Source organism: Phalacrocorax carbo, chromosome 11 (assembly GCF_963921805.1).
Source record: "Phalacrocorax carbo chromosome 11, bPhaCar2.1, whole genome shotgun sequence".
In the NCBI taxonomy this organism is placed as follows: Eukaryota; Metazoa; Chordata; class Aves; order Suliformes; family Phalacrocoracidae; genus Phalacrocorax; species Phalacrocorax carbo.
The window spans coordinates 12,512,133-12,540,034 of NC_087523.1; the positions used below are offsets into that span (position 1 = coordinate 12,512,133).

The following is a 27,902-nucleotide window of genomic DNA, read 5'->3' on the forward strand; positions in this document are numbered from 1 at the left end:
CTCATCAGGTCTGTGACGGTGATGCCTTCTCCTCCAGAGAAATTAGGAGCTATTCAGCAGCCTCCTCCCTCCTTACCCTCACACCTACCCACCCTGAGCCTGAACAAGAAAAAACTGCATCCACTTTTGCAGCAAGAGAAAGCTGAGCATCTCCTGCTTCTGCTCAGAGACATGGCAGGGAAGTCCCTACCTTTTTCTCAATCCACAGACACACCCACACTGCAGCTTGGCTGTCTTGCCCAGCTCTCACCAAAGATTTAATAATTAAGGACTGTACTGTAGAGGGTTAGGGACTTTCCCGAGACCTGTTGCAGAATTAAATGGCATTTTTCCTTTCCTAGTATCATCCTTCCCTGTGACTCAACCTTTTTCTACGTGCACAAGTTGAGCCTTCAAGCCTTCTGGGGTGGCAGGTGGATGCTGCCAGTCCTGTTTAATAGTTGGGGAGACAAAAAAAAGGAGGCTTAGTTCAGGTAGGAAGCTGGAGTGGAGCAAGGACCAGACTCAGCTCCAGCTGCCCTAGGGAACGGAGTGGGCTGGTGCACTGGTGCCTAGCAGAGGGCTTGGTATTGTTCTTGGCATGCCGCACACGCACCACCATCAACACAAGGTGCTGAGCCTCACCATGCCCAAACTGCTGCCATCTGGGGACTGGAGAGCAAAAAAGGACCCTGTAGCAGTCACAAAACTAGAAGAGATTTTCAGGTTCAACATTTGAATATGAGCAGAATTTAGAGGCCCAAGTGGCAAGTTCCCAAGCACTTGTTTGAGGCCGATTCCCTTGTCTGGGGGCTTTTCCCATTTATAGGCTCAGCTTATTCCCAAACTTGATCACACCTGCACTTCTAAAGCCATCTGGAACAAGTGAGTGAGCAGGATCAAGGTACTGCGGGTCAGTCAGAGCTGCCCCTTCTCCCACATGGTACAAAGCCAAGTCCCTGCCTGCCAGACAATTCTACCTTGCTCCTGCCTGCAGAAATCCCCCACAGCTGGGCAGATCTGCAATGCAAATGTAGAACAAAAGCTGTAACATCCCTTCCCACAGTGTTACCATGGCACTCCCTATACCTGCCTGCTCTTTAGAAGCTACCCCTCTCCTCCGTGACTTTGCTACACCAGATCTAGCTGCTTGTGCAGAAGATAAACATCCCTATTGGCACCATGTGGAGGGCCAGTCCTGCCACCCCAAGCCCCACACCAGCAGGGTCACTGGCTTGCCTTGTATGTGCAGAAGGTGTAAAACAGCAGCAGCTGCCGCTGATGAGGTGCTTCAGGGTTTCCATTTTATCAGTCCTCCTCTGTTCCCCTCTCTGAGTCCCCATGCCCCATCTTCCTGGCTCTGGCTCAAGGCAGACATCCCACCCTTTCCACAGTCTACCTTTTAAGTGCTCGTGACTCCCTCGGCCTGTGACGAGATAGCTATTATTTACAAAATGACAGAGTGCTATTTTTACTTGCTTCTTGGAAGCACTAGGAGCAGTAGCAGAGCTGGAATACAAATTACACTGCCTCTCTGCCTCTCCCCTCACCAGCTGTAGATTGTAGGGCTGCCTCTACAAGTGATTATGGGAGGTGGGGGACACAGGGGCTGAGGAGGCTCTTATTAAACATCCTGCTGCACTCATCAAGTGCTGTTTATTTAAGAATCTCAGCTGTAATATAATTGACTCAGCCAGTTGTGTTTCAGCTCTTGAGGTTTGTGGATGTGCTGAACACAGACACGTTTCCCAGGCAGGGGTTCCCAGAGGCTATGCCACAAGCTAGCAGAAATGATGTGCCTGCATCTGAGCACTGGAGGCTCCCAAACGATGTGCACTATTAAAACAGAGGTGAAGCCACTGTGGCTTTGTGCAGGGGATTCCTGGCTGCTGCACTGACGTCAGAGAGGCTGCACAGCCTTACCTCAGAGAGAAACTGGATAAGTGAGGGCACGGGGACCTCCTTAAGGACGTGCTCCACGTGACAGTGCTCCAGCTCGCCCCAGGGCTGTGCTGGGACCTGAGGGAGCGCACAGGTGACAAGCCTGTCTGTACTGGTGTTTCTGTGCGTGATGGCATGGCTGAGACTAGAAATGAGGATATTCCTGCACTCAGTGGTACAAACCCTTAGTTGGCTCCAGGCCAGCTCCTGGAGATAGATGTTCCTGCACTGGGCTCCCTAGGAATTGCTCTGGACTCCAGCCAGCCCTATATCCCATCTCCAACTGTGGTCACAACCTAAAAAGTGCAGTGACAAGCTGGTAATGCCCCTTAACATGCTCCTAGTGTGGAGCAGTGCTCTTGTTTCTCAGCGTGATAAGGTCTCCTTATTCAGCAACCCTCTCCCAAGGACCTGTCCAGTGTTCCCTCAAATACATAAAATCCTTTGGGAAGGACTCCTACCAGCCTGGAGTGAGGGCAGTGTCACCATGAAGAGAAAGGGTATGCTACATAGCTCTTTCCCATATCATGTAACCCAAAGTGAGCACATTGGACAGGACAGTGCTTTACAGCTAACCCAGCATCTCCAGGAAGGGAAATACGAGTTGGTTTGTACTACCAACTTCCATTTCATGCCTTCTCCCAAATCCTTGCCATGCTAATTAATAAGCAGCAGAAGGTAATTTTTGCAGCTGCACGCAGAAGCTTTTTGGGTGTTTCATTCTTCATTTTCTCAGTCTCTCAGTGAGGGGATTTCATTTTCCTTCCAATTTTAGCCTCTGGAACAAAAGAAGCTTCCATGACCTTTGCTACAATACCCATGAGCCTGCTGGAGCCAAGCCACACCACAAGTCAAGGCAGCACTTGCCTTCAGATGAGGCACACTGCAGCCCCCAGTCAGAAACTCCACCCTCAGGTCCCTCCTCTCACTCTGACAGCTTCAGTCCCATTGCACCAGGGCTGCTACCTTTGCCAGTTCCTACCTTGGATTTTCCAATGGCCTTTTAACCCATGGTGCTGCTTTGTTTTGGGAAGTAGGAGCTGAGTGATGCCTCCTTTCAGTAAGAGAGGCATTAAAGAAGGTAGGGCACTCCTCTGGATGTGACTTTGCCCTTGGGACTGCCACGCCAGAGCTAGAAGACAGGGAGGCACAAGCAGAGGGGTAGGTGCCTGAGGAGAGAGGGTAACCTTGCCTCCCTCCACAGCTGCCCTTGCCAGAGCTGCAGAAATGGAGATATGACATCTTCTAGATCACCAACCACACACAAGAAACCCCTGACATAGCCTTCACTGCTGCTCTCGTGCTGCAGGGCTAGCGAGACTCTTCCTATATGTGGGATGCATCTTAGAGTTGCTTTTCTTGCATTTTTTGCTAGGGAGCTCAGCAGCACAGAAACAAACATTTCAGTGAACATCACTGCAGTGCTGTTAATGCCTCCAAGGCTTGTCCAGCCCAGCCAGGGGATAAAGACTCCAAGGACATAGACTGACAGAGCTCCTCCCACCCAAAGGCCGCAAAGCAACATGAGCTATTGACAATGTCAGGACCACAAACATGCTTTCACACAAAGTATCCTAGGAGTAGAGGCTGTGCATGGGTCAGGATAGGAAGGCTGGGGAACAGACACAGCAAAAGACTGAGAAGGTACTGGCGTTTCCTCCAGCATTTGCAAAAGGGAGAGCGGAGCTAGAGTGGAGACAGATCTGGGCAGCTTCTTCTCTCTCAATTGGTTTTCGCTTGGGGATCTTGGAGAACACATAGAGAGGTCACAGTCAACCTCTTCAAACTCCCAGTCCCAAAGTCAAAATACATATTTTCAGATGCTGCTTTGCTGGTTTAGTGCCTCGGCATCCTTGAATACAAAATTACTTGTTCAGATACAAAAGCCAAGTCTCGTATCACAGACATACACCCAGGCTTGACAAGTTCAGCCTGGGCATCTTTCCCAAAAGTGGACAGCAGAGTGCACATGTTGTTCTTAGAAGAACCACCCAGAACATACATATGGCATCTCGGTCCTGTCAGCAGCCTTCCTTACGTAGGAATAAACTGTAACCGCCGCCTCCATAGATAGAATTATATAGAATTAAAACAGTTGAAACCAGTAAGAAGCAAAGGCTTTAGGTAGCACACCATGCAGCCCACAGAAGTCAATGCTGAACAGCAGCAATCATGGCTAAGAGTGTCACCAGGAGGGCTGGCAGCTGGCCCAATCCTTCACAGGCCAGACAGAGCTAACAGTGCCATCAGGCTTAATTCCCTGAACTACCTAAAGCACCAACACATCTACAGGAAAACTCACTTGGGCAGAAGCATTAAGACACTATAGAGACACCATTAGCCCCATTTTGTTGGGGAGTGGGGTGGGCGGGGGAGTGGAGGGTGGTGGTGAGGTGGTGGTGAGGGGGGTGAGGATGTCATCCCAGAGGTAGGTCAGCCCACCCAGACCTGACACCCTCTGATGGGATCTGCCTCTCTCTAGTGAACATGGAGATGAGGACGACCAGAGTTCCATGGGTGAAGGCTGGCCTTAGCCTCATGCTCCCACCTGGGACAACATGGTTAAAATTGATGGGATGCTCATCACTGCAAAGTGGGGTCAGCCATGGACTGAGCACTGGGAAATTTGTACTTTGCAGAACGAACCACACAGCAAGGAAAGAAACAGTATAAATGTCTGAAACAAATGTCTTATCTCAGCAAAAGCAGGGTTGAGTAAAAGCCTGCAGTGGATTGCCAACAAGACCTTTGGATCAGATCCGTATCTAGCTCTGCAGATGTGTCATGAACTATTTGTCTAATGCAGTTTTGCTCAGCTATGTGCTTGCTTACAGAAGTGGTCCCCCTGTCTCGCTTTCAAAGCTGAAATAACTCAGTCTGTGTAACAGATCTGACCCCCTCAGTTACACTCTCAGTGATGTCTGCAGAGCTATGATCGAAAAGACGTCACATCTATACAGGAAACGAGGCTATCTGCTGCTGTCCATGAAAGCATCAACCCTGTCCTAGGGTGCTGAGGCATCTTTTCACAGGGGTTTGCTTATCACCCACTGCTGCTGCTCAAATCCCCCGGGATGGCCAGTACAGCCAGTTCTGAAGGAGCTGCTCTGTGAGCTGTGGTGATGAATCACTACCTTCTCTCTGGTGTGATGGCACATCAGTGTCTACAACTGCATGTCCTCCAGCTAGACTAGAGGGAAGTCATCAAATCTGTAAGCACAGATACACACGTGGTATCACTTCCAGCTGTGGTCTCTCTCCTTTCTCCCCCCAACTTGGATATTTCAGCATAGGGGGAGCAAGAAGTTCAAAAGAATTTCAGGGGCTTCCTCAAGGGACAGCTGATAACGAAACCACTCACACAAGGTGATGAGATGATGCCTGTCAAATCCCTCAAAGAGACAGCCTGCTGCCCTGGCCCTTTCTTAGCAGGGCCAGGGGAGAACTGATGCAATGAAGAGATTTATTCTCTGTCTCACACAGCAGGCTGTATATGCAGCTTTCTAACATGGCTGCATCCAGTGTTCTCTGCAGGAACAAGATGCAGGACCATTAAGTGACCCAGTTACCACTTGAGCATGGCTTGTCTATGATTTATGGCACACCATAATGCCTAGATGTATGTCTAATTCCCAGGTAATCCCTGGGGAACAAGCCATCCGGGGCACAAACTCCTTGGGTTACATAGGGAAGATCAGCTCAGCTCTTGGAAGATAAATCCCTAAGTCTCCAAATGTGCTATACATGGGCTCGTGGCTCTGACCAAGGTCTAAGCTCTCTCCATGCCTACGGCGTTTGGATCAAGGCATAACTACTGCTGAAAGAAGAGAGGTCAGACACACCTTGCTCCTCCTTTCTTCCAAGTGAGCAGGGAGACAGCATCCCACAGCACAGCACTGAAAGACACACAGGACATCTGCTTGTCCCTTTTGGGTGAGAAACTGCACTGCTGCCCTAGCAATTCCATGTGAACAACAGCACAAGATTGCCCAGTTTACTGATCTGAACTCCCTGTACAGAGCATTATACACTGCCTCTTTGTCTCAACACGCAATGGGTAAGGGGGGTCTAGGCATACCTGGTGTAGTGGGTAAGTCCACGTGTTGCTGTAGAAGGTGCTATAGGGATTTCACACCCTCCCATGCTGGAAAAAGGCATTTTATCACATTTACCAAGAGTAGGGGATCCAGGTTAGAGCTCTATCCAGCAGAACAGACTAGGAGAGATGCTGCTCTACCAGTAGCAGAGCCAACAAACCCTGCTTTCTTGCAGATCAGCTTTTCCTGTCTGTTTTTCAGATGCCTTACACCAGCTGATTCCATCCAGTAACCCCTCTCTACTTTGGATCTTTTTCCACTCAGCTGCATAATTCCACAAATCTTGCAAGGACTTAAAATCTCTGAGATTTTATAGATATGAGATACCTTTCTGTCAGGATTTGTTCAGATCAGCCAACAGGCTCAAAAGCTTTTGGAAGACAAAAGGCAGAAAGAAAGATGTGATAAGCCTCACTCCATTAGGAGCCCAGGCCAAAAACTAGTGCAAGACTCAACAGAACTATGTATTTGGTTCATGTAGTTTAATTTAGCTTTCCCTCATTGCCCCATGCAGGCAGGCACACACCTGCATGAGGCAGTAATGTATGTAATATGTAATAAGAATTATTATTATTACTGCATTATGTGACATAAAATACACATCCAGAGGTTAGAATCAGGACATGGTGCAAGTTATTGATAAAGTCCAGGCGGAATAGAAGAGAGAGTCAGATAGAAGAGAGTCAGAAGCAGCAACTCTTAGAGGATGTGCAGGCACGGAGGCTTTACACACACCCCCCATTCTCACACATACAGACTACAAACAGAGACTACAAATTCGTTGAGCTATTTTTACTACAGACAGAAAAGACAGAATGAACAAAGCTACTGTAGTTACTATTTTAAGAACTTAGGACACCCTCAGATGCTATGAGGACAGAGGAGGAATATGTATGTATGAGCATGCTTTTAGAGGTTCTACAGTGCTTTGAGACCCTGTGGTAATGGAAGAGAAATGCTACATAAACATGTTTGTTATATATTATAAATACAATGAGAAAATGTGTGAATATAAATTAGCATGCATAATTTAACATATTCAGTGTTAAAGTCTGTCCTTGATGGCTAAGCCAGCAGCACTCAGAGAAGGGAATCCCTGCTGGTCCCAGCGGACAGGGGAAGAGCATTCAGACAATGCTGTGCTGCCAGCTGGTACACGTGGCTGTGGCCCTAACAAAGCCAAAGCCAGGAGAATTTTGCTGACCACAGTCCTGCAGGGTGTCTGCATGGGTGTGCGCACTGGAGGGAGCAATGAGATGAGGGTAAAAATGCCAGACTGGTACCTCAGCATTAGGCAAAACTCTCCATGTTACCTGCAAAACAGCTGCGTTTCATTTTGGGTCTGCCTTCCTGACCTCATCTTCAGTTAATTTCCCTCTTTAGGGGTCAGTAACGATGTTCTTGTTGACCACATCAAGGGATCTTGGTGAACAGCACCCTCAGGGAAAGACTGCAGCAGGTCCGGTGCCCTGGTACTGTGGCTGAAGTTGCACATGCACAGGAGAGAGAAGGCACCAGAACAAAGCAGCCGCTGGGCTGCAGCCTTTGCTGTATCCCTTCACACGTATAACTCTGCTGGGAGAGTTAGTCATTAGACCAGACTTATCCAGAACCTGCAATGGGCATGGTGCACTTCCGAAGCTTCTCCATCAGGGAGCTTGCAGACTGGCCCCAGCAAGTTATCACTTATTCCCTTTCCTGAAAACATTGAACCTTTTTTTTAACACATTCTCAGCATGTCTGTCTTTACCAGAAATCCTCACCTCTCAACAGGCCACTCACCTGCTTGAAGAAGAGCTGCAAAAACTTCAGGTCAGTGCCAGTAAAATCCTTTGTGTTTGTAAAGCAATCACTGAGTTCTGTAATTCAGCAGACCTCAAGGTAGATCCACAGGAGAAAGATAAACACAAGGGTGCAATACAAAACCACTACTCCTAACCTGATAATCACTGATGCATAGAAAACACCTGAAAAGATTGGAAAATCAGGAGGCAAGCAGGGAAATGCAAGAAAAATCAAATGAGAAACACACTGCATTGCGTTAATTTTATGTCATTGCAGAGGGAGAAAGAACAAACAAGATGTCTCAGTCAAGTGCGTGGGGTTTGCAGGCTGAGCTCGGAGCTCCAACGCCACCAGTGGTGCTAATCTGCACTATGGCACTGAGCATGCAATGCAGTTCCGCTGTGCCTCAGTTTCCCCATATGCCTTCTAGCTTCAGCACTGCCTTCCCATGCCTCTGGCTATATCTTCTTCCAGGTTGCTCTGCAGGATCAGGATTGCCAGACCACACGATGGACTATATAATAAAAAAAAAAATTTAAGAGGCGGCTCCTGGGGCTTCCTGTATAGCTGAGAGGAAGAGTCCATTTAATTCTCAAGCCTGTCCCCTGAGGCCAACACCAGGTACTGAGACAAAGACACAAAAAAAACATAGCAGGGAGCAACACAATAATTTGCACTCTGGTTCTCTTATCTCCTCCATTCGCTCTCTCTCGGCTGGCATTTCCTTCAGCGGGAGAACTTAATCAGCTCCTGTGGTAGCGTGCCTCCAGTGACACTTCTGGCATTCTTCACCACCACCCCAGGGCAACACAGAGCCATCCTTTCTCTTCTGTAGGCACCCCAACGCTGTCTTTGCTTCTGTGGCTGCTGAGCTGTGGGGCAGAGCCATGGTCTCCACCGCGCTGTCTCTCCCCCATCATGCACGGGTCACTGGGCTGTATGGTCACTGCTCATTTAGTTTGCAGCAATGCCAATACATTGTACAAATAAATTTATTTAACTCACATTGCCTTGCACTGGTCAATTTAGCATTTCCTCTGACGCTGGAGTCTGTCACACAGCAAGCTCTCCTAGCACCCCATGTTACCCCTGTGCATGCTGCTGCCAATGCACCAAGAAATGCATTAGACAGCACGGACTGCGAGTCCATCTCTGCCACATGGCAATAACTCCTCCTGTGTTTGCTGTCCCAGACTTGCAAGGATAAATGGAGGGTCTCTGAAGTGCAAGATAAATCCCAGACACGCACCGTGCCTCTCCATCACACCCCTTCTCGCACAGCTCCCCGCTGCCTCCCTGGAACAGGAAAGCCCATGGCCAGCAAACGGGGCTGGCAGACCCCAGAAGCAGCAGGGTGACCCACACATGGCAAGACAGGCTTATTTGTGCACTCAGGCTGTTGTTTTATCCCCAGGTGAGCAAGACTCTTTTAGAGGAAATTCCATTACACCTCTAAATGTCTCCCTCCCCTGCACTGCTCAGACACCAGCATTGTCTGTCCCATGGACAGGAACGCTTTTTATTCTTTAATTTTTTATTATTTTTATTAATTTCTAAATTTATTATAAATTATAGGTTTATATTTTATTAAAATATTTTTTATTAAAATTTTAAATTATATTTGATATAATTAAGTTTAGTTACAAAAATTTGGCAACAAATACCTAATTTCAGTTCTGCCCACTACATGAATTATGATATACTGCATAATACTCCGATACTCCCATCAGAGACAAGCAGAGGGCAGGTGCCTCCAGATGTAGTTTTTAATTTCCTTTGCTGCCGATAATGTTTTCTTGTTTTAGCGACGTGCATTCAAAGCGTTCCAGTTCCCATGGCAACTCTCTGCTTCCACTGGAGATACCGTTTTTGTGTCATCCCTTCAGAATTAGATATCTCCTAGCAGAAGTTTTTAAGAAATGTCTCTCTTAAATATATATTTATTAGAGACAGTGCTTGCAAGTGTGCTTTATTGACATGTTTCGTAGGCAACTCACAGCCTACAGAGGAGAAAGCTGTCCCCAGAAATATGCTGGCTGCCAATCTGCCTTTTCGCAGCTTCTGTTTTCAACCAGAACTCCCCAGCACCTGCTCGCTTTTTGTTTTTTCATTCCTTTCTGTTCCCATCACTCTCCCCATGCCCAGTCTGAGCCCAGCTCCCCAGTAATGCAAGTGCGGCAGGGGAGCGCCCAACCAATTCAGCACACGCTGAAAGAACCTGCACTGATCCACTGCTTGCTGGTGCAGGTGCTGCTCAGGGACCCCCTCCTCTCCTGCAGGCAGAGCACCATCGTGGGCCTCATTATACATTTGCATGCAGAGAAGAACCCAAAGTACTGCAAAATACAGACCACTACAAGAGCCTCTCAGCCCCAGAGGTCAGCATCAGGAGCATCTGCACCATCTCTGCCCCCAGCTGCTCTCCCTGTGCCACCTGGCCGCAGCCTACTGGGCACCACGTGCCCTCCGGGAAGGGGTGAGTGCAGCAGAGCACTGATCCTGCTTCCCAGAACAGAAGCCTGTGCATGGGGCTCCCACACTGGCGGGGGAAGGATTCATGCCCCCAGGTCTTGGTTATCTGGTGTGACTCAGGCACCCCTGTTGCAGCACTCCACAGCCTTGAGGTACCTCTCTGGCCTCCACGGGTGTGGAGCCGGTGGGTCCTGAGACAGACCCACCTCCCCTGCCACACCGAGGCATGCCACCTGCCTCCACTCCCACGCAGTCCTCACCTAACCATCACACCCAAAAAACCTACACCTCTGACTCAGAAACCCCCTGCAGAGAAAATAAGATGCAAATCCCACCTACAGCAGCTTCCAAAGATTTTTTGCAACTCTCCCAGTGACAGTTTCTATTTCAGGCTGTGCAGGCAGCCCCCAGCCCCACTGCCCGCCAGGGGCAGGGAGGCCCCCTCACCCCACAGGGATTTCCAGGCTCCCTGGCTCAGCAGGGCCCTGAGTACTGCAATGCCTATGACCCCCACTTTCATCACACTCAGCATCTCCCACCCGACAGCTCATCAAAAAGAGGCGGCGCCAGCCCTGGCAGGGGTCCCAGTGGGAAACCGCGCTAGAGCTCTCTAATAGAGCTGTAACATTACAGACTCAAATTGCCTTCCTTCAGGAGACAAATCCAAGCAGGTAAATTGGTAGGAGCTGAGCAGATCCAGAGGCTGATGGAGCATGTTTAAATGCAAAGGCCCAGGGAGCCTCAGCTCAAACCCAACATGATCTCTGAAGCTCACTGCTGTGCTTAATTCTCAGGTGCAGCCTGCTCGGAGGGGCGTGAAAAGCAGAGCAAAAGGCAGAGCACTGAGAGCAAAAGCCACATGCCAGCTTCAAGGTCAGGACTCTGGCCCTCAGCAAAACCAGGCACCAGCCAAACAGCAGCTCCTGTTCACCCTATCATGGAAACCACAAGGATAAACATCACTGTTCTCCCTCAGACAAGTTTAGAAACATTTCCTTAGCCCAACCTCCAGCAGGGACACACGTGCTCAGGCGACACTTCTTGCTGACTCCAGACCAGACTCCACATTAATTGTACCACCCCACCAGCCATTAATCAAACGTCTTCCACTGGCATTTTTATTGAAAATCAATTTAATAAAGTAGGTGGGAGTCCACATGCTTCCATAAAATCAGATAAATATTCATGGGGGCTTGTGCTGCTTTAGCTAAATGAGTTTTTTAAATTTAACTGGTGCAATTTCCTTGCTCCTTAATATATAGCTTGGCTTGCCCTTGTTCAGGAATAGAGATGAGGTGGGACTCAGCCCTGTGCTGGCTCGCTCTCAGGCACACCAAGGAACAATCCTTTGCTATCAAGCCAACGCCTTTCGGCAAGGATGTTGTCACCCGTAATTGCTAATATGGGACTACTGGGGTCAGGGTCACTTGGTGTGAATCCCCAGAGCCAAGGCTGAATTTGGAAGGGCAATTTGGAGTTGAAAACTCATTTCCAACCACTAAAAGTGTGGCCACCATTTCTACCTCCGCGTGTGTGCCATTTGATTTCCACGTTTCCCTTCCTGTTTAAGCAGCTATTGTGCTCCAAAAGCAAAAGCTAATGAAAGCCATTGGAAAACGCATTCCCCTGATGCTTATTGAAGGGGGTTAAAAAGGCTTCCAGCTACCAAAATATACAACGCACCAGTGAAAGAACTGAAACACGCCCACACAAAGCTTCACAATTTGTGAGGTGCGTGAATCGTAGGAGAAGGGATGGGTACCAGGCTCACCCTCCGACAACCTCCATCTGCAGCCATGGCTGTGAGCACCTGCCCCGGGGAGGGCAGGTTAACCCCTCGCTCCCTGAGGAGGCTCCTTGCTGCAGTCCTCCTTCTCAAAGGCAGTTATTAGAGTCCAGATGGAAGAAAGTAAAAATCTGACACACTGATCAAATTTAGTAGAAAGGCAGGATTCAGACAGTCCTTATCAGTGACAGATTTTACAGCATCTAACAGCTTCTTTGCTAACTGGAGCAGTGAGGAGCTGCAGCTTCCAAAAAGCGGCAATGCAGGGCAATTCAACCACTGCCAGGACTCTTGTCATGTTATCCTAGTGATACCCTTCTCTTGAAAGGCAGTGCTTTAGAAATCAAGCGCATCATAATTTTGCCTTTGTTATTAACACAAACTGACTTGTTTTCATCGTTACAGCCTCGACCTAATTCCCCGCACACACGTTCCCTACAGCAGCTCAGATCTCTGGACAGGATTTGCTTTCCCTGTGCTTTAATGACATGAAGGTTGTGACTAGCCCTGCAGACATGCACAGATAGCCCGAGCCCAGGAATAGGGTACAAACAGCCCCCTCTGCCCTGTGTGCCACTGCACACAAGCTACTGAGGGTCGGACTTCCCATGCCCCGGCACCAGGGTGGAGATCGTATGAAGACAAATGGAGTCCATGAAGTGCTACCACAATAATTTTCCACTCTACCCCAGCAGCTACCGGTGCAGAAAGGGTGGGCAATACCCACTTTCTGATCCCATGAGATGGTCTAGTCACTCAGTTCCTCCTAAAACACAGCATCAGCTGCAGGGACAGTTCTCCTGCAAGCCTCTGAGCCTACTGATTTCTCCAATTTCACCTCTCTTAAGACAGTAGTCCTGCTTCTGAGGGATCTCCCTTGCTGGAGACAAACTGCCTGTCAGCAAACAGCATTGAATACAGGGTATCATGTACGACAGATAATGGCATGCTTTTAGTTTTTTCCCTCTTGGATGCAGGTCACACAACTAACGTCATCTCCAAACACTGGAATCCTAGATGTGAAAAGGTAAAGCTTAATTGCCCTGAACAGCAACTCTTGTACTGAGTCCAACATAAGGTCCATAAATATTAATACAGCTATATTTAGCCCCTTTCAATTATATATATAAAATTAAACATCTTTCTGAGAGCAAGTCAGTCCAGATAGGGTTTTTTTCCCCCTTTTAATGCATTCTGCATCAAAATAGTAATAATTCTAATAGAGCTAAGGCTTAAAAAAACAAAAAGGACAGTGGATGGAAACAGATGCTTAAAGATACTTTCACCTGGCTCAACAACTTGCTCTGCAGGTATTCAGAGGCACTTGCATACATTCCTAACCTCACCCCTGCCCCACCTCGTTCCTGTTTTATTTGTTAGATTCAGTCCCTTTTCTGGCTGGCAGCAAACTGGGACCCGATGAAGGTGTGTGCACAGAGGGGGGCACATGGCAGGGAACCAGCCCAGCCTGGGACCTCGGGGTCCCAACACCACTGCTGGGAGGGGGATGCTTGAGGAGGGACTCCTGCCCAGCCAGAGAGGAGAGGTCCTATCTGCAGCACAGCCATGCCCACACAATGCCTTCTGCAGTTAAAGACCTTCTCTTTTGTATAAAAATCACATTCACTTTCCTGATTTGCAAATTAATTATGCGTTGCTTTCCTTGCCAAAGTGGACTTAATGGTATTAATGTTACATGACAAAGAGAAGCTATGAGAAAGCTTCTTTCATAATGATGGCTAGATTGATCAGGAGAGAAGGAAGCAGATTTCTTGCTTTTGTTCTTTAACCCTTCCTCATGCAAGCAGACAGGGCCCTTTTCTAGGAAAAGGCTTTTTCAAATAGTCAGGCAAGACCAGGTGCATCTCTCCAAAGGGAAGAGCTCTAATCTTTCAAGCACTAAAGCCTGTAATTCAATTCCCACATGGGCACAGACCGTTTACAGAAAACACAACTTGTGGAAAGAAGAGTTTGCACCTTCATTTTTTGCAGGACAGTGGCCTTAACTGGCTAAAGTGACATTCACAGCTCTCCAGGAGACGGCTTCAGGGGAGTAAGTAGGAATGCAGGACTGCAAAAATCTGATCTGGCCTGTATGGATGCAACTACCTTGACAAGAATTCAGATAGGTGCAGTAAACTTTGTTCAGAGCCTCTGCCACCTTCCCTTTTGCAAATTGCTGGGTTTTTGTTTGTATGTTTGTTTGTTTTAATATGGTCATCAGATCCTCTTTCCTTGGTGAAGTTTCTTGTATCAGAACTGATCCTTCAAAAAAGAGGCATTTCAAATGATTTTTGCAAGGCTGAACTAGTGTCTTGAGTTTTCAGGCACAATTTATTTCGCTCCAGTCATGACTCATCCCATCCACTGATTCAGTCTGAACTTTGTCATCAATAGGATTTTCCAGCAGGTTTTGGGGAGGGTGTGTGTGTGTGTGTGTGTGAAGGCAGGAATCATATGCTTTTTCCATGCCTGTTGTTCTCATCACTTTGGTTTGAATTATGTTCTTCCAGAAGGCAAAGTGAGTGGGGTGTCCTTTTCTCACAATGCAAATTACAGATTAAAAACTATCTCTAGACTATACTCTATGCTTACAATTGCTAGTACTCCACAAAGACTTTTTTTTTTTAAATAAACATTAGCTGTATGTCCTTCAGAGGCAGATTTTTAAAGCAAGCTATAAGTTAGTACACATAGCCAAAGAAATCATTACACGAAATTCCTGCCCCACTAGGCTCACTGAGAGCTTTACCATTTACTACAACAGGGTGAGAATTTCACTCTGACTTTTAATACTATTTGGTTAAGGGACCCTGCACAGTTTAGCCTCATAGTCTTGCAGCAACTCATTCCCCAAACCCCCATGCATCTTCCAGAGCCTCATGAACACTCCAATATTTTTATTTAATCAAACAATAGCCTTTAAATAAATGAAACAGCATTAACAAGCTAACTGGTCTGAATCAGAATCATTAATCCCCCCACCACAGGGGCCCAGGTAGATGTGATTTGATTGCTTCTTCCAGATGGAACCAGGCTGAAATTCACCACCAACACGATCAATGACTTTGCCTCATCAGACATAATCAGTGCCTCCGTATAGGTACACAAACTGCTGCAAACATTTTACCCTTTAGCTCAACGAATAACTGTGGTTTTTCTCAATATTTGACCAGTTGTTTCACCACCAGCTTCCCAGAATAAACCAATTAAAGTTGTTTTTAAACTCCGTAACAGCTAATAAAAAGTCTTATTTCACAATCTGTATCAAAGACACATTATAAATCCTTTACCTGGGACTAAACGAATGGAAATTCTAATAAATGAGTAGCTGCCATAGTCCAACAGATCAATAAAGACATCCTTGCAAGCAGTTTATAGCCATCTATAACATCATCTACTAATGTTCTTAAAACCATTTAACATATGTTCAACATGCTTAAACATCAGCTCCCCCCTTCCAAATTCATTATAAAGAAATAGCGTCATCCCATCTCCAACACGCATCACGAGCTTCCCCTCGGGCTGGGATCAGCTGCCTAACATTCACCCTGGTTCACTGCAGGTGTCTGATCTAGCACTGGAGCTCTGAAATGAGGTGTTACTCCAGTACAAATTACTGGGGTAAAAATTCCTCCAAGTGGATTCACTTTCCTAGAGAAATTTCTCACCCTTCGGGAAAAATCTTCTTGCCAACATGTGGGGATATGTGGAGGGATAGCAGCTTGGGGCAGAGTCCTCATTGGAAGCACACACAGCAAATGAAGGTACCATCTACAAAAAGGTGTCCAAAGTAGCATGAGAAACACCTTCCCCTCCACAATGCTGGCAGCCTGGGGGCTCAGTTGTGGACTCTCTGGAGAGCCCAGGAGCACATGAGCCCAAGGACAGCCTTGTCAATGGTGATCGACTTTGGCCACACAAGTGCCCCATGGAGAGGGTGGCTGGCCAGGGACCCGCCGTGGTGGTCCACTCCCTCCCATGGCACTGCAGGGGCACAGGCAGCTGTGAGATGCCCCCAAAGGATGCAGTGCTGACCTGCCCATGTGCCATATCACTCCAAAAGCTATGAATCTCATTTCACAATGAGTTTCTGACCCCTCTGGAGTGTTTGTGATATCCCTGAAGCTTTGATACAGGCTTGTTGCCCTAAGCAAATTCATAACTTATTTAAGAGGAGACTTTCACCCTTAGGCATAGCTGTCAAGCCCGTATTCTTCACTTGCCTTCTGAAACGTGCATGCCTTTTCACACTGAGCTCCCTCTCCCTGTACACCGTGGGTTTAAACAGCAGCACAACTGGGATTTCTGCATGAGAAGAGAGCATCAGGGCTGTGCAAATCCATGGCAAAGCTGCCTTTGGAGAGCTGCACCCAAGGGGAAGGCAACCTTTTTTTAATTTGTTCATAGATCTTAACTTCACAAGTTTGACAAGACAGAGCAGGGTCCCCATTGCCCAGAAAGGTAAATAGAAGAAAACGCTGTTCAGGCAATGCCTCAGCTTCAAATTAAAACTCATCAAGGCTTCTCAGACAAAGACAAAAATCTGAGGTTAGACATGGATTTTTTTCTAAGAAAGGATCAAATTCCTCCCTGGAGTAATCAATACAAGGCATGAAGTCAGATCAGAGAGAAGAGATGAGAAGCTGGGAGAGGTAGAACATTAAGACAGAAAAACAGATTAAACACAGTCCTGAAACCCTGGAAAATATAACAAACCACAAAGCACCACTGGATTTGTCATCTAATGTTTCTCTTGCACAAACACTAGATCTAAATAATGTTTATGACAAACTAAAGGCAGCTTCATCATGCACAGGTGAAAAAACTGCAGGAGAGCTCGAGGCTACACTGAGTCCAGCCTCCCCGGACACCTGGGGACCAGCTCTGCCACCACTGCTCAGGTGTCTCCACAGCAACAGGCAGTGCCTGATACTTCTGCCAAGGGGCCAAGGACAGCCCTGCCTCCACCCCTCTGCCCACCACCAAGCACCCGCTGCACACTGTCACTTTACATGCACCCAAAGAGTTTGTAAGGGCTCCTTCCCCAGGGCTTTGCAACCTATCTGCAGAAGAAAAGGACAATTTCAACATTTCATCCAGATTTTAGGAAATAAACATTCTCTAAACTTCAATCTGGACAATTTATCAATTTCTACTACTATTATAGGTTACTCTCACTGCAAACAAATTTCTTCTTGGATCTTGCCAGGCAGATAAGCCCTCACTGTTTCAGCTTGAAGAGCACTGTACTTCCAAGTTTTATAATTTAATTATTCTGACTATTTCAGCCCCTCTGCCTTAATGCTCACATAATAACAGACAAGCCCTTACCTGCAAGAGGTCAGGACAAAATGACAGATGCACTGAGGTGTAACATCAAGCACCTCACAGGAATGTCTCAACCTAAATGGAGCTGCTCCGAACCTAAACCCAAAACCTCTTGGCCGTCAGCACTTGAATCAGTGAAATACAGGTGGCAAGACAGGGATACAGATGCTTCTCGCTTGCTCAGAAGCCATCCTGCCAAACCACACCATCACTGAAAAAGCAGGAAAACACACCTCACCGCAGAAAGAAGAGACAAGAAAAACTCCAACCGAGGTGTGCTTCACTTACAAAAGATAAAAGGAATACATTAGAAGGATAAATATTAACAGGTGGCTACAGATAAAAACCATTAGCAGGGCAGAGCTGACACAGTAAGGCCAGATAAAAGGCACTGTAGGCCCGTGTCGGGCAGCCCTGATTTGAGTCCTATTGTGAGCAGCAGAGCCTGACTGCACCAAAACCTGCTTGAGCCCAAAGGTGTGTGCACCAAGGCAAACGTGGACAGGGAGATGTTGACACCAAGCCACAAAGAACAACTCAGTGGAGATGAAGAAGAGGAGGTAGCCACGAGCCTTGGCTGATTTCACTCTCTGGATATACCCAGTTGTGAAGGTACAAAATGAGGCTTCTGCTCTGTCTGGATGGGACCCACTTGCTGCCAATCAGGACAAGGAATGGGTGCCATGCTCTGTCCCCAGGGAAGAAACCAAAGGGGCCAAGTGCCTTGTTCTGCCCAGGGAATTGCATTGCTTTAATCCGGTTGGAAGTGTTTGCTGGTCCTAGTAAACCCCATGCTCTGAAAACTTCAGTAGGCTCCTAACCCTCAACTGTCCAGGAGCACACCATGCAGACACAGGCTGGTAGGATGCTCACCAGCCACCACTCCCTCAGCTGGGCCCAGTCAGCCATTTAGGGACTCCAGAGACATGTGGTACAAGCTTCAAGGAAATACTGTGAATTACCTTGTAAGTGATGCTGCATCCAGGAGGGAGAACACCAATCGATCCTAGCCTAGCTGCTTAACATTGTACAAATTACTTTTTAATTGCAATTGGAGAAACTGGCTTATCTAGAAAGTTTACAGCTTGTCTTTTTGAAAACTGACCGCCTACTCTCTTCTTCCCTTCCGGCAAAATCTTTTCCTCCTTGGTATCCGCTGAAAAAGGCCAACAGTTTTCTGGAGCACAGGCTTCCCCTGACCACCTGATACAGTGACCTTGTCAAACACTACTCCAGATACCCTCTGGGTTCCTCATCCTTATACCAAATAGCACCTCAGACATACCCCTGGCCCCTGTGAAGCAGACAGTCTCTGGCTGAGCTGGAAGAAATCCCTACCCTGTTTTGCAAACAGCTATGGAAAGGCCCCACATGCCTCCTCCCTGAGCATTAAGGTGCTGCCCAATAGCTTTCTATTGCCAAAGCATATTAAAAGGATTCTCAAGGCTGCAAGGAAGGAAAAGGCTGGGGCAATTCTGGAAACCTTCCTTCTTGTCTCTCCCTAGGCATTCACAAGATGGTTGTGTTGCAGCCCAATGGCCCCAGACTTCATTGGTTAGGAAATAAGGCTGCAGGAGATACAGCTGCCCTGGGACCATTACGGAGCCTCAAACAACACAACTACCACATCCCCTCTCATGGAAACTGTGCTGGGCATCACATTGGCCACTTAAGGACTACAGAACCTCACTCACTCTTCACAGTAAGCAGCACAAGGATACACAGGGTATTTTTCTGCATCAGTCATTATTGGAGGATCGCTTCTGGTCCCATCGCTTACATCCTACTCCTTGAGCATCTCTTCTTTTTGGGTATGCAATATCTCTCCCTTTGTCAGCCAGTTCTACCTCTTTCTCCTGGCCCCATCTCTTATTTCCTACTCTTGCAAGCAAGGTAAGCTCCAGGTTCAAAACTGAGGCCTCTCTGTGTGCCAGCTCTGCAGGGAGCCACAAAGACAATTTGAGAGCTATAAATAGATGCCCCTCATGACAGCCCCCATGGGGCTGGGCAGAGGATCTGCATGATTGCACAGCTCCAGACCAGGACTGGAGGCCAGTGCTGTCCACAGAAACTCTCTCAGTGGGAGATTTTCTTATCCTGCAAGGTTGGCCATGACAACAGATGTCTCCATCCCCTCGAGGTCCATTTCTGTTCCTCTCCTGACTTAATAACCAATCTGCCCTGTATTTTCCCAGGGGAAACACAGGTTATCTGCTGAGAGTTCCTTCCTCTCCTCCCCGACTCCGAGTCCTATAACATGATCTATTCATGCAGCTATCCCTTCCCCAAGCCCAGACTGTATTTCAGCTCTCATAGGGCCAAACACAAGACTCACCTCTGTCCCTAAGAGGAAGCCAGCCCCAGCTCACCTGGCAGAGATTGGGAGAAACCTCCTACCAGTCACAGAAGGCTTCTTTGTGACAACGGTCATGTCCCCAGTGCTATGGTGCATTCCTGCAGAAGGAGGGGTCTGATAGCCACCTTCTGCCAGCACCTTTCCTCTTCTAAGCTGGCCTGGAGTATGCTCACAAACCTACAAACTTCCCATCAAGACTGCAAGGACCCCTCACTGGAGAAGATGTCCTGAGCCACCTCCTGGGGGCAGGAGCAGCAGCAAGGCACGGGACCACCCTCACTTGGAGCCTGGTTCTGCAGCGCCAGGCACTCCGGAGCAGCCTCAGCACTGGTTTGCTTCAGTTTGTGTCTGCAGCATCCTGGTAGGAAGAGGAGCTCTGGCATGGGAGCTATTAGAGTGGGTGGCAGCAGATGGTGAAAACAGAGGGGATACGAAAATAAATACAAAGAGGCTATCTTGAGGGGAGAAGTCGCCACATCAACACTCTGTTGCTTACACAGTCTCTTCTCCTGAAGCCTAAACAAACATTGCTCGGTTCCTGGCGCACAAGGAAATGGCTCTGCTGAACACAGGGGACAGGCGTCTGGGCACACACAGCACCACACACCTCCAAGAGGTGCTGCACCCTGCTCTGCCCTGTATATCCCTACCCAGTGTTTCAGGGGCATCTGTCTCATACAGAGCAGGGAAACCAAGACCAAGAAGGGAGCCTGCATGTCCTGCTTCCTGGTTACCCACAATTTAGGCCAGTCCATCTTTCTATTAGCCTGTGTGGGGCACAATACCACCATGTCTGCCCTTTCCACAGACACCAAAGCAGGACTGCGTGATGCCAATGGATGCTTTTGCCTGACATCTTCTGAAAAGCAAGTGGAAGATATTCCTGAGGGAAACAGGGAGAGTCAGTGCTGGGTCTACAAGGACTGCCCAGTGCTGTCTCACAGGAAAACTGATGTACCTTGTAAGTCACTAAATCACCTGGCAGCACCGCTGCTAATTTGAAGCAAAGCAATCCTTTTCACAGATCTCACATAACCTTGGACAGCAGGAGCCCATCTCTTGCTGACTGTCACCCCAGGCTATTTGATTAACCCCTAAATCTGGAGTCTGCAGCAGGACCATTTCTGCTTCTTTGGCCACCAGTGGCAGTGGGAAAGGTCCTTCCCTCTAATGCTCTTCCTGGTAGCAGCCCTGACAAATCTCCAAGGAATAAAAGCCCGGACTTGGGGAAAATAGGTCCAGCTGAAAGTGGGGAAAGCCTCACTCACCAGGCTGCCCCGTACACACACAGTGAGGTCAACTCATTGCCAGCCAAGAGCCCCCAAAACCTGTAGCTCTTGTCAAAACCTCCCATCTGGGTCCACAACAGTGCTCCATGAGGGGAAATCAGAGGTGAAAGCAGTCTTTAAACATGCAATGTTTTGCCTTTGCCAGAACCATTTATTATGTTAAGCACATTATAAAAGGATCTAAAGCAACAGAGCAGAGATATTCCAAGAAAGGTTTTAACTTTCCCAGCAAGGGGCTCCTGGGAGTCCTCTTGTTAATACTTTACACGGGGTTGTCTGCAACTGAGCCTACAGTGAACATAAATGCCCCCTCAGTCCCCTTTCAGAATTCATTTCAGTTAAATCAATACAGTCATTGGGGAGACTTGAGGAAGCAAAGCTATTAGTGGGACCATAGTTAATTCTAGGGGAAAGAAACAAGCAACAAAAGCAATAAAACTGATGGATGGCTTATGCAGACACCCTTTCCTGTCCAGGTCCTGCAGAACAGCAGCCCATTGGAGGTGAGGATGGTCACTGGAGAAACCCTTCTTCCCCAGATTTTGCACGGTCTCTGCTTGGGATCAAAGTACTCCTGGACAGGTGCAGGGCAGTAGGCCATGGTACAGAGGTGGACATGTGACTGGGAGGAGGCAACAAGGCTGCTCTGAGGAATGGGGGGTGCAATTCTAGGCTAGCACTATATCACTGGAGACCCATCAGCATGCAAGAGCTCAGGAAAGCTTGTTCCCAACCTCTCTTGGCAGTGGGACCTTCAGGGAACAGGGGAGTACATGGTGACTCCAGCTTCAGGTGGGAATTGTGGTCCAGCAGCACACCTTTAGCAGCTGAGCAGGAGAGCTCAGAGCAGCACAGAGACCCCATAATACACCATTGCTGGCACCTGAGAGGGGTCATCTTTCTACCACAGCAATGCCCCTTGGCAACAATGCACCAAGAAACTACACAGGCCCATGTCTCCCCTCATCTCACCAAGAAAGCTCACATCTGTCTTCCCCACACATCTCCCCATTGCTTCTGCCTCCTCACAGCACACTAAATGTATGCCGTAAGCACTGGGAGGAAAGGCGACTACCATAGGTTTGCTTTCTAAAGCATCTCAAACATCTGTAGGTACTTGGAGAGAAACTCAGGGAGAGTAGCTATAATGGCAGTGGTGTTAAAAGCAACTCAGGAGACAGCAGAGCCCAGCTGACTGCCTGATGCCCAGACCAGCACACAGAGAAGAGTTTGCCCAACAACAGCTACGTAGGAAATAACAGAGATGATGTCAAGATAGAGGCTCGGTAACAATGCCCACTAACTAAAAAGCAACACCAACACAAGCTGAAAGTCCTGCAAACTGGTAGTATCATAACTTCTGAAATGGTAATGTCTGTAAAAGTAGCAGAAATAAGTTTAATCATATTTGCTCCATCTACAGGCCTATCAATGTAACGCCACAGAAAACTGCAGCAGTCAGACTTGCACCTCTCATCTCACAAAATATCAAACAACAAGATAGCACTCAAAATGGGAAAACCAGCAACAGACTGACTCTGGCACTGAACCAGCCTCTCCTCCCAACAGCACCAGACTTATTCAGAAGTCATCTGTGCAGCCTCTCATTTCTAAAGCTTTGGAAAATATCATCTCTCCACCCAACTGACCTCCCAGTCCAGGTCTCAGGCGGTTGTCATATCCATCCAACAGCCTGTCCAGGATGCGGGTGAAAATGGTGATGTTATCTTTGCTGTCATCGACAACGTCTGAAACATGCTTCTGAGAAAGCCTGGCATGCAGGGGGAAAAAAAGAAGAAAACACGTAATCAGAAGAGAAATCTACTTTTTACATGCTCTGAACAGTTACTGGACACGAAGGGATGCTGGTTCATGCTCCAGCTAGTGCTACAGTGGCCCCTGAACTGCAGGATGGAACAAGCCTGTTGATAAGGCAATGTGCTTGCAGGACTCCCCACAGGCCATCTCAACTCAAGCCCCCTTTGGCCTCTGTCATCACAGCCCTCACCATGGAAGCCAAGGCATCCCTGCTGCCTCCTCTCCACCTCCCCATGCTCAGGGCCCATGGGTAGCAGCTTAGGAGTCCTGTTTTTTTCAGGAAGCCTTCCCCTGCCCTAGCATCCCTTGCCTGCCCCTAAGAAAGGGTATTTTATGAACAGAGGCTGTAGGAACCTCAGTTACTCAAGGGCCAGTATCTCCTTATAGGCAGCACAGAAGAAGTTATGCCAGTTATTTACCATATTGAGCCATTTCCAAGTTCTCTGCTCCTGGGAAGACGGAAGGGAGGCAGAAAAGTAGGGATTCAGTAAAGCAGGCTTGAAGCCTGAGTCCATTATTAAAACTCTTTCTGAACCATTTCTGTGATTTGTTGAACTTTCCCTGTTTATAAAACCAAATGAGTCCTCATGTTCCTATCTCTGCTCAACGCAAGAAGCCTGGAAGCCCCCAAGTAAGGTGATTTCCTCCAGGAATTTTCTGCCCCAGGTGGAATAAAATAAGTAATAAATTTCTCAAACAAAGCTCATCTCACCAAACAAAATCTTCAATGCTGTTTTGCAAGCCCAAGGGGCTCAAATAATATATTTGCATCTTGCGTCTCGCTTTCAATCAACAGAAAAGGAGGCTGTGAACCCTTCTGAAACTGGCTGTCTCTAAGAGATTTCAGACAACACAGAGTACCAGTGCTGTAGCTCCAAGCACAGCTTTCCCCGGCAGAAAAAGCTGTTAGGACCAAAAACAAATGGAAAGGCAGAAGATTAAGTAATAGAAAACCAAAAGAAAAATCTATAGAGATGCAGAGATTGCAAGGATGATGGAAGAGGAAATAAAAGAGACACCAATGAGACCAAAAAAAAGATTAAGAGGTGCAGACAGACAGCGGGATGCCTGAGGAAGCCCAGCCAAGCAGGGGGAAGAAAGGCTGCTGGAGTGGAGGGATCCTCAGCAGCGACACCAGGAGCCCCTCAAGACTGGGGCAGCCCCAACTGGCAAATCAGCCCCGTGCCACTAACCAGAGAGATAAGTGACTGGGGAGCACTGCCCAGATGAAGACCACAAATGCAGCAAACTAGAGAGACACTGCTGGTGCAAGACAGGTTGCAATTACCAGGGAGGGCACCTATGAGCCTCTGAAGCAGGGTCCCACTCCCCACAGCTAGGGGAAGAGAAGCCCTAAACTGTTGATTTTTAATACTTCTGCCCCTTTCTTTCTCCTCCCTAGCCTCATTTTCTCTTGCTCCAGTTGATGTGTGCAGTGACTGGTTTAAGCATGTGTCAGGAAGCAACTGGGGGACAAAAACCCAAAACAAAACATTAAGAGGAATCATTTAAGGAGTCAAAGCTCAATCCTGCTGCATCCCATCTGGTCAGACTAGTTACCCCTGACACTACTAGTCCATTTGTAAATATTCTGTGGAGGGTCAGTAGGATGACAAGTAGCAGAGCTGGCTTGGAGTTTTCTATCAAAATGTTCTCCCAACAGAAAACTCAGCTTCTGTAAGATAAAAGAGGAGCAAAAAGTATTTTCTAGCAGAAGAGGAAAAATTGGGAGCAGGGTATGGGTATTTTTAGTCAGGCTGAATCAATACTATTCAGCATGCTGCAGCTAATTGAAATATTCCATTTTGGGCAATTTTGACATTAATTTGCATCAGCATCAATGACCAAAGACTCTGGGAAATTGCATTTCAAGCGCTTGAGGCTCACTTCTCACAAGGTCATGTGACCTCTGGTTTTTAACAAATCAATACCTGCTATCATGGGAGAAGTGGCCAAGCTAGGAAGCTCAACCGACAAGAGCCCAATGAAGTTAATAAAGTGCTTAAACTGCAGTTCCTGTAGAGCATGGGGGATGAGGCATGGTTGGGAAAACACTCATCCCAGCCCTAATGAAACCTGTCAGATCTGAAACATCAAAACATGGCTGATACTACAAACTGCATCACAGGCTTCAAGACTTCCCATTCAAACCAAAACACTGGTTTTGGCTTTTCATCTGGACTTGAAATATTTGAAATAGCTGAAGTCCCTGCAGGTAAGTAGAATTCTGAGGAATTTAACAAATGCCTACTGTAATTAGTGAAGTTTCAATTGTACCAGCTTTCAATAGATGTCATGGTTAAAAGCAACCTGTACCAGTATCTGCTGATGGGTATATAACCATAACTTACGAATAGCTAGCATGCTCATGAAAGCTCATTCATTAATGTTTTATAAGCTATCTTTAAAAATTACCCGTAATATAAAGAGCGAGAGGAGAGATTTTTGTGAAGGAACTCCTGGCAGAGGCTCAGCAGTGACAGGAAAAATGAGTTTACAAATTTCAAAGCCATTTTACTTAGCCTGACATCTGAGGTTTCAACTTCAATGTGAGCAGCGTGGGATTCACTCAGTAGGTGCTGGGAAAAGAGCAGCACAGGCAGGGCGAGGGAAAGGTACAGGCAGGGGAGAGCCAGCAGCACCTCTGCCTGGCACCTGATTTGGGCTAATTCCCCAGTCCAGCCAAGGTCTGGGTTGGCTCACCTAACCTTAACATAAAGCTAAAGCTGCCCTTTAGCAAGGCGTAAGAACAGGTCTAATTTATCTTTCTCAAAGCCCCAGTGAAGAACTCTAAGAAACTGCAAAGAGGTATGGAATCATGGTTTTAAAATAATTAAAAGCCTTTAGGCAGGGAAGACAGAGGTTTACAGCAAATTTAATTAGGATAGGCTTGAGGAAAAGTCATTACCTCGCCACCCATCCCTATGCACATGCTCTCCAGAGAGCTGGTTCCACATCAGCAAGCTAACCTCCAAACAAGGGTCCCCTTGTACACAATTTAGGAAAAAAGTCCTCCTGTGGACGAGAGCGATACCCGCATGGCAGGCGGCGAGGGAGCAGCAGCATCAGTGAATATGTGATGGGGAGCAAAAGGGCAGCAGTGGGGAAGGCAGAGGCAGGGCTGCAGGCACAGGGACTGCTGACACTCCTCCACCCCCGGAAGGTCAGAGGCCAGCGCCCAGGGCCACCTGTGCCTATGAGTCATGGGCAGCCAGCCCTACATTGATAGAAGGGTCATCATCTACATGTCAAGGTGTGCTTGGGATGTATTTGCTCATGCAAAGGTAGATCCAAGCAAGTGAAGCAATGTGGGCAGGACAGGGTAGGAGCAGTGCAGCTGTGCAAACGGCTACACGCAGAGCGGTATGTGGGCGAAGTAGGAGTGACAGCACTGACATTTTTTCATGCATGAAAATCCTTGATCAGTACTGGACTTGTAACTTAGCAGACAGCATTTCAGTGTCCGTACCTGGCACTCTAAAGGCTTTTCTAAATTTTTTGTAAAAGTCATGTATTATTTGCATTTCTCTCCCTCTGCACAGAGCTCCTCCCTCCCCATGGCTGGGAGGCTGTGCTGGGGGTGTCTCTGCCTTCCTCCTTGAAGGGCTCTCCGAGCTCACCAAGCCTCAGCAGAGGCTCCGGGAGGATGCAGAGGAGGGCTGCAGAGCATGTCACGTACTAACATGCTTCTGTGTTCTTCCGACGGCTCCCAGAGGCTGGGAAGGCAAGGCTAGTGGCAGCGCTCTCCATGCCGGGACAGCCAGAGCCTGCAAGCCAAGGCAGAGGGCGAGCAGCGTGCCCAGCCAGGGCTGGCCAGAGACCCCCCTTTCCCACCCATGCTACAGCAGATCAGGTGTGCTGCTCATGGGCCATTACACCATAAACAGCCAAACAGCTGAAATAGTTTCATTTTCTTTTCTTTAAAAGATTATTGAAAAATTAAAGTGGGGGGAAGCTCTATTCCAGGTTAAAACTCATCCAAGCCAGGTCCTTGCCCAGAGTGAATTGTGCAGAGGCCAAATCTGAAAATTGGTTTCGTTGCAAAAGATGCTGACAACTGTCTTCAGTGAGAGCACCTCAAATAATGCTAATGTAATCAGTCAGCTCAGCCACAAGGGACTGATCAGTCCCTGGGTGAAAGGCATGGGGACAGAGAAAGGGGAGGGTCAAACACAGCAGAGACACTTCTTAGTGCTTTGCCCAGGACTACTTCATGCAGGTACCAGCCTTGGGATATTTAAGCACCGCAAAAGGACTGCAGCCTTGGCCAACAGCCTCAGTGTTCACCACCTTACCCAGCATCAGCAGGGAGAATCAAAACCAGGACTAGGACTCCAAGGTTAATGAGAGAGCACGACCCTGTTCCCAGGAGCCTCAGTGCCATGGCGTCAGCACGTGGTAACCGGCAAGCAAGCCTCCAAAACCTGCCAGGGTAGGTACAGAGGGGAAGGAGAGAAGGGAAAAGAGATTTTGTTTACTAGGAGGAAAACAATCCACTTAGTTCAGCTTTTCCCAGCAGTTCATCCATGTTCGCCAACAGTCAGTTTTTCTGGGGTCCTGTATTGAAGTCCCAGAGACCCCTTGCCAGGGACCAAAGGCAGCAGCATCCCCTGCAGAGCTGCAGACCCTGGAGAAGTTGCAGCATGGGGTCAGAGCCAAGCATGTACATACACGTACAAACCCTCACCCATTCTTCACAGCACATCCAGCAGCTCCCCAGGTGCTTCAGCACCTAACAGCAACTGCAGAGCTCCACTTCCAAAATGACAGCACTGGTGCTTCTTCCACCCGTCACATCCTCCTCCTCACCCTGTACTCTCAGGCACCACCCTCCCCTTGCAACAGCTTCCAGCTCCCCCCGCTACCTGTGCTGCCGTGGGGACACCCACACAGCAGAAGCACTTGCGAAGTCTCGAGACCCATTTTTACCAAACATCTTTTCCTGGACAGTTAGGCCCTCATTTAACTCTGGTAATGACAGTGCCAGAAATTATTATTAAATTTGGACATGGGAGCCCAAGGTAGTGGGAGTGTTCGATTGTACTGCA

At 47.9% G+C, this 27,902-nt stretch overlaps 1 protein-coding gene across 2 annotated transcripts in view; it reads right to left on the reverse strand.

Annotated features, from left to right (window-relative positions):
- The window catches only part of GABRA3 (gamma-aminobutyric acid type A receptor subunit alpha3), an 81,135-nt gene that overhangs the window by 44,315 nt on the left and 8,918 nt on the right, over positions 1–27,902 (reverse strand). For both annotated transcript variants that reach the window (XM_064463167.1, XM_064463166.1), the window contains exons 2-3: positions 27,150–27,278; positions 22,686–22,807 (exon numbers count right to left, since the gene is read on the reverse strand). In XM_064463167.1, the coding sequence (XP_064319237.1) occupies positions 22,686–22,807; positions 27,150–27,238 (211 nt within the window). In that variant the 5' untranslated portion in view covers positions 27,239–27,278. The remainder of the gene's footprint in view (positions 1–22,685; positions 22,808–27,149; positions 27,279–27,902) is intronic.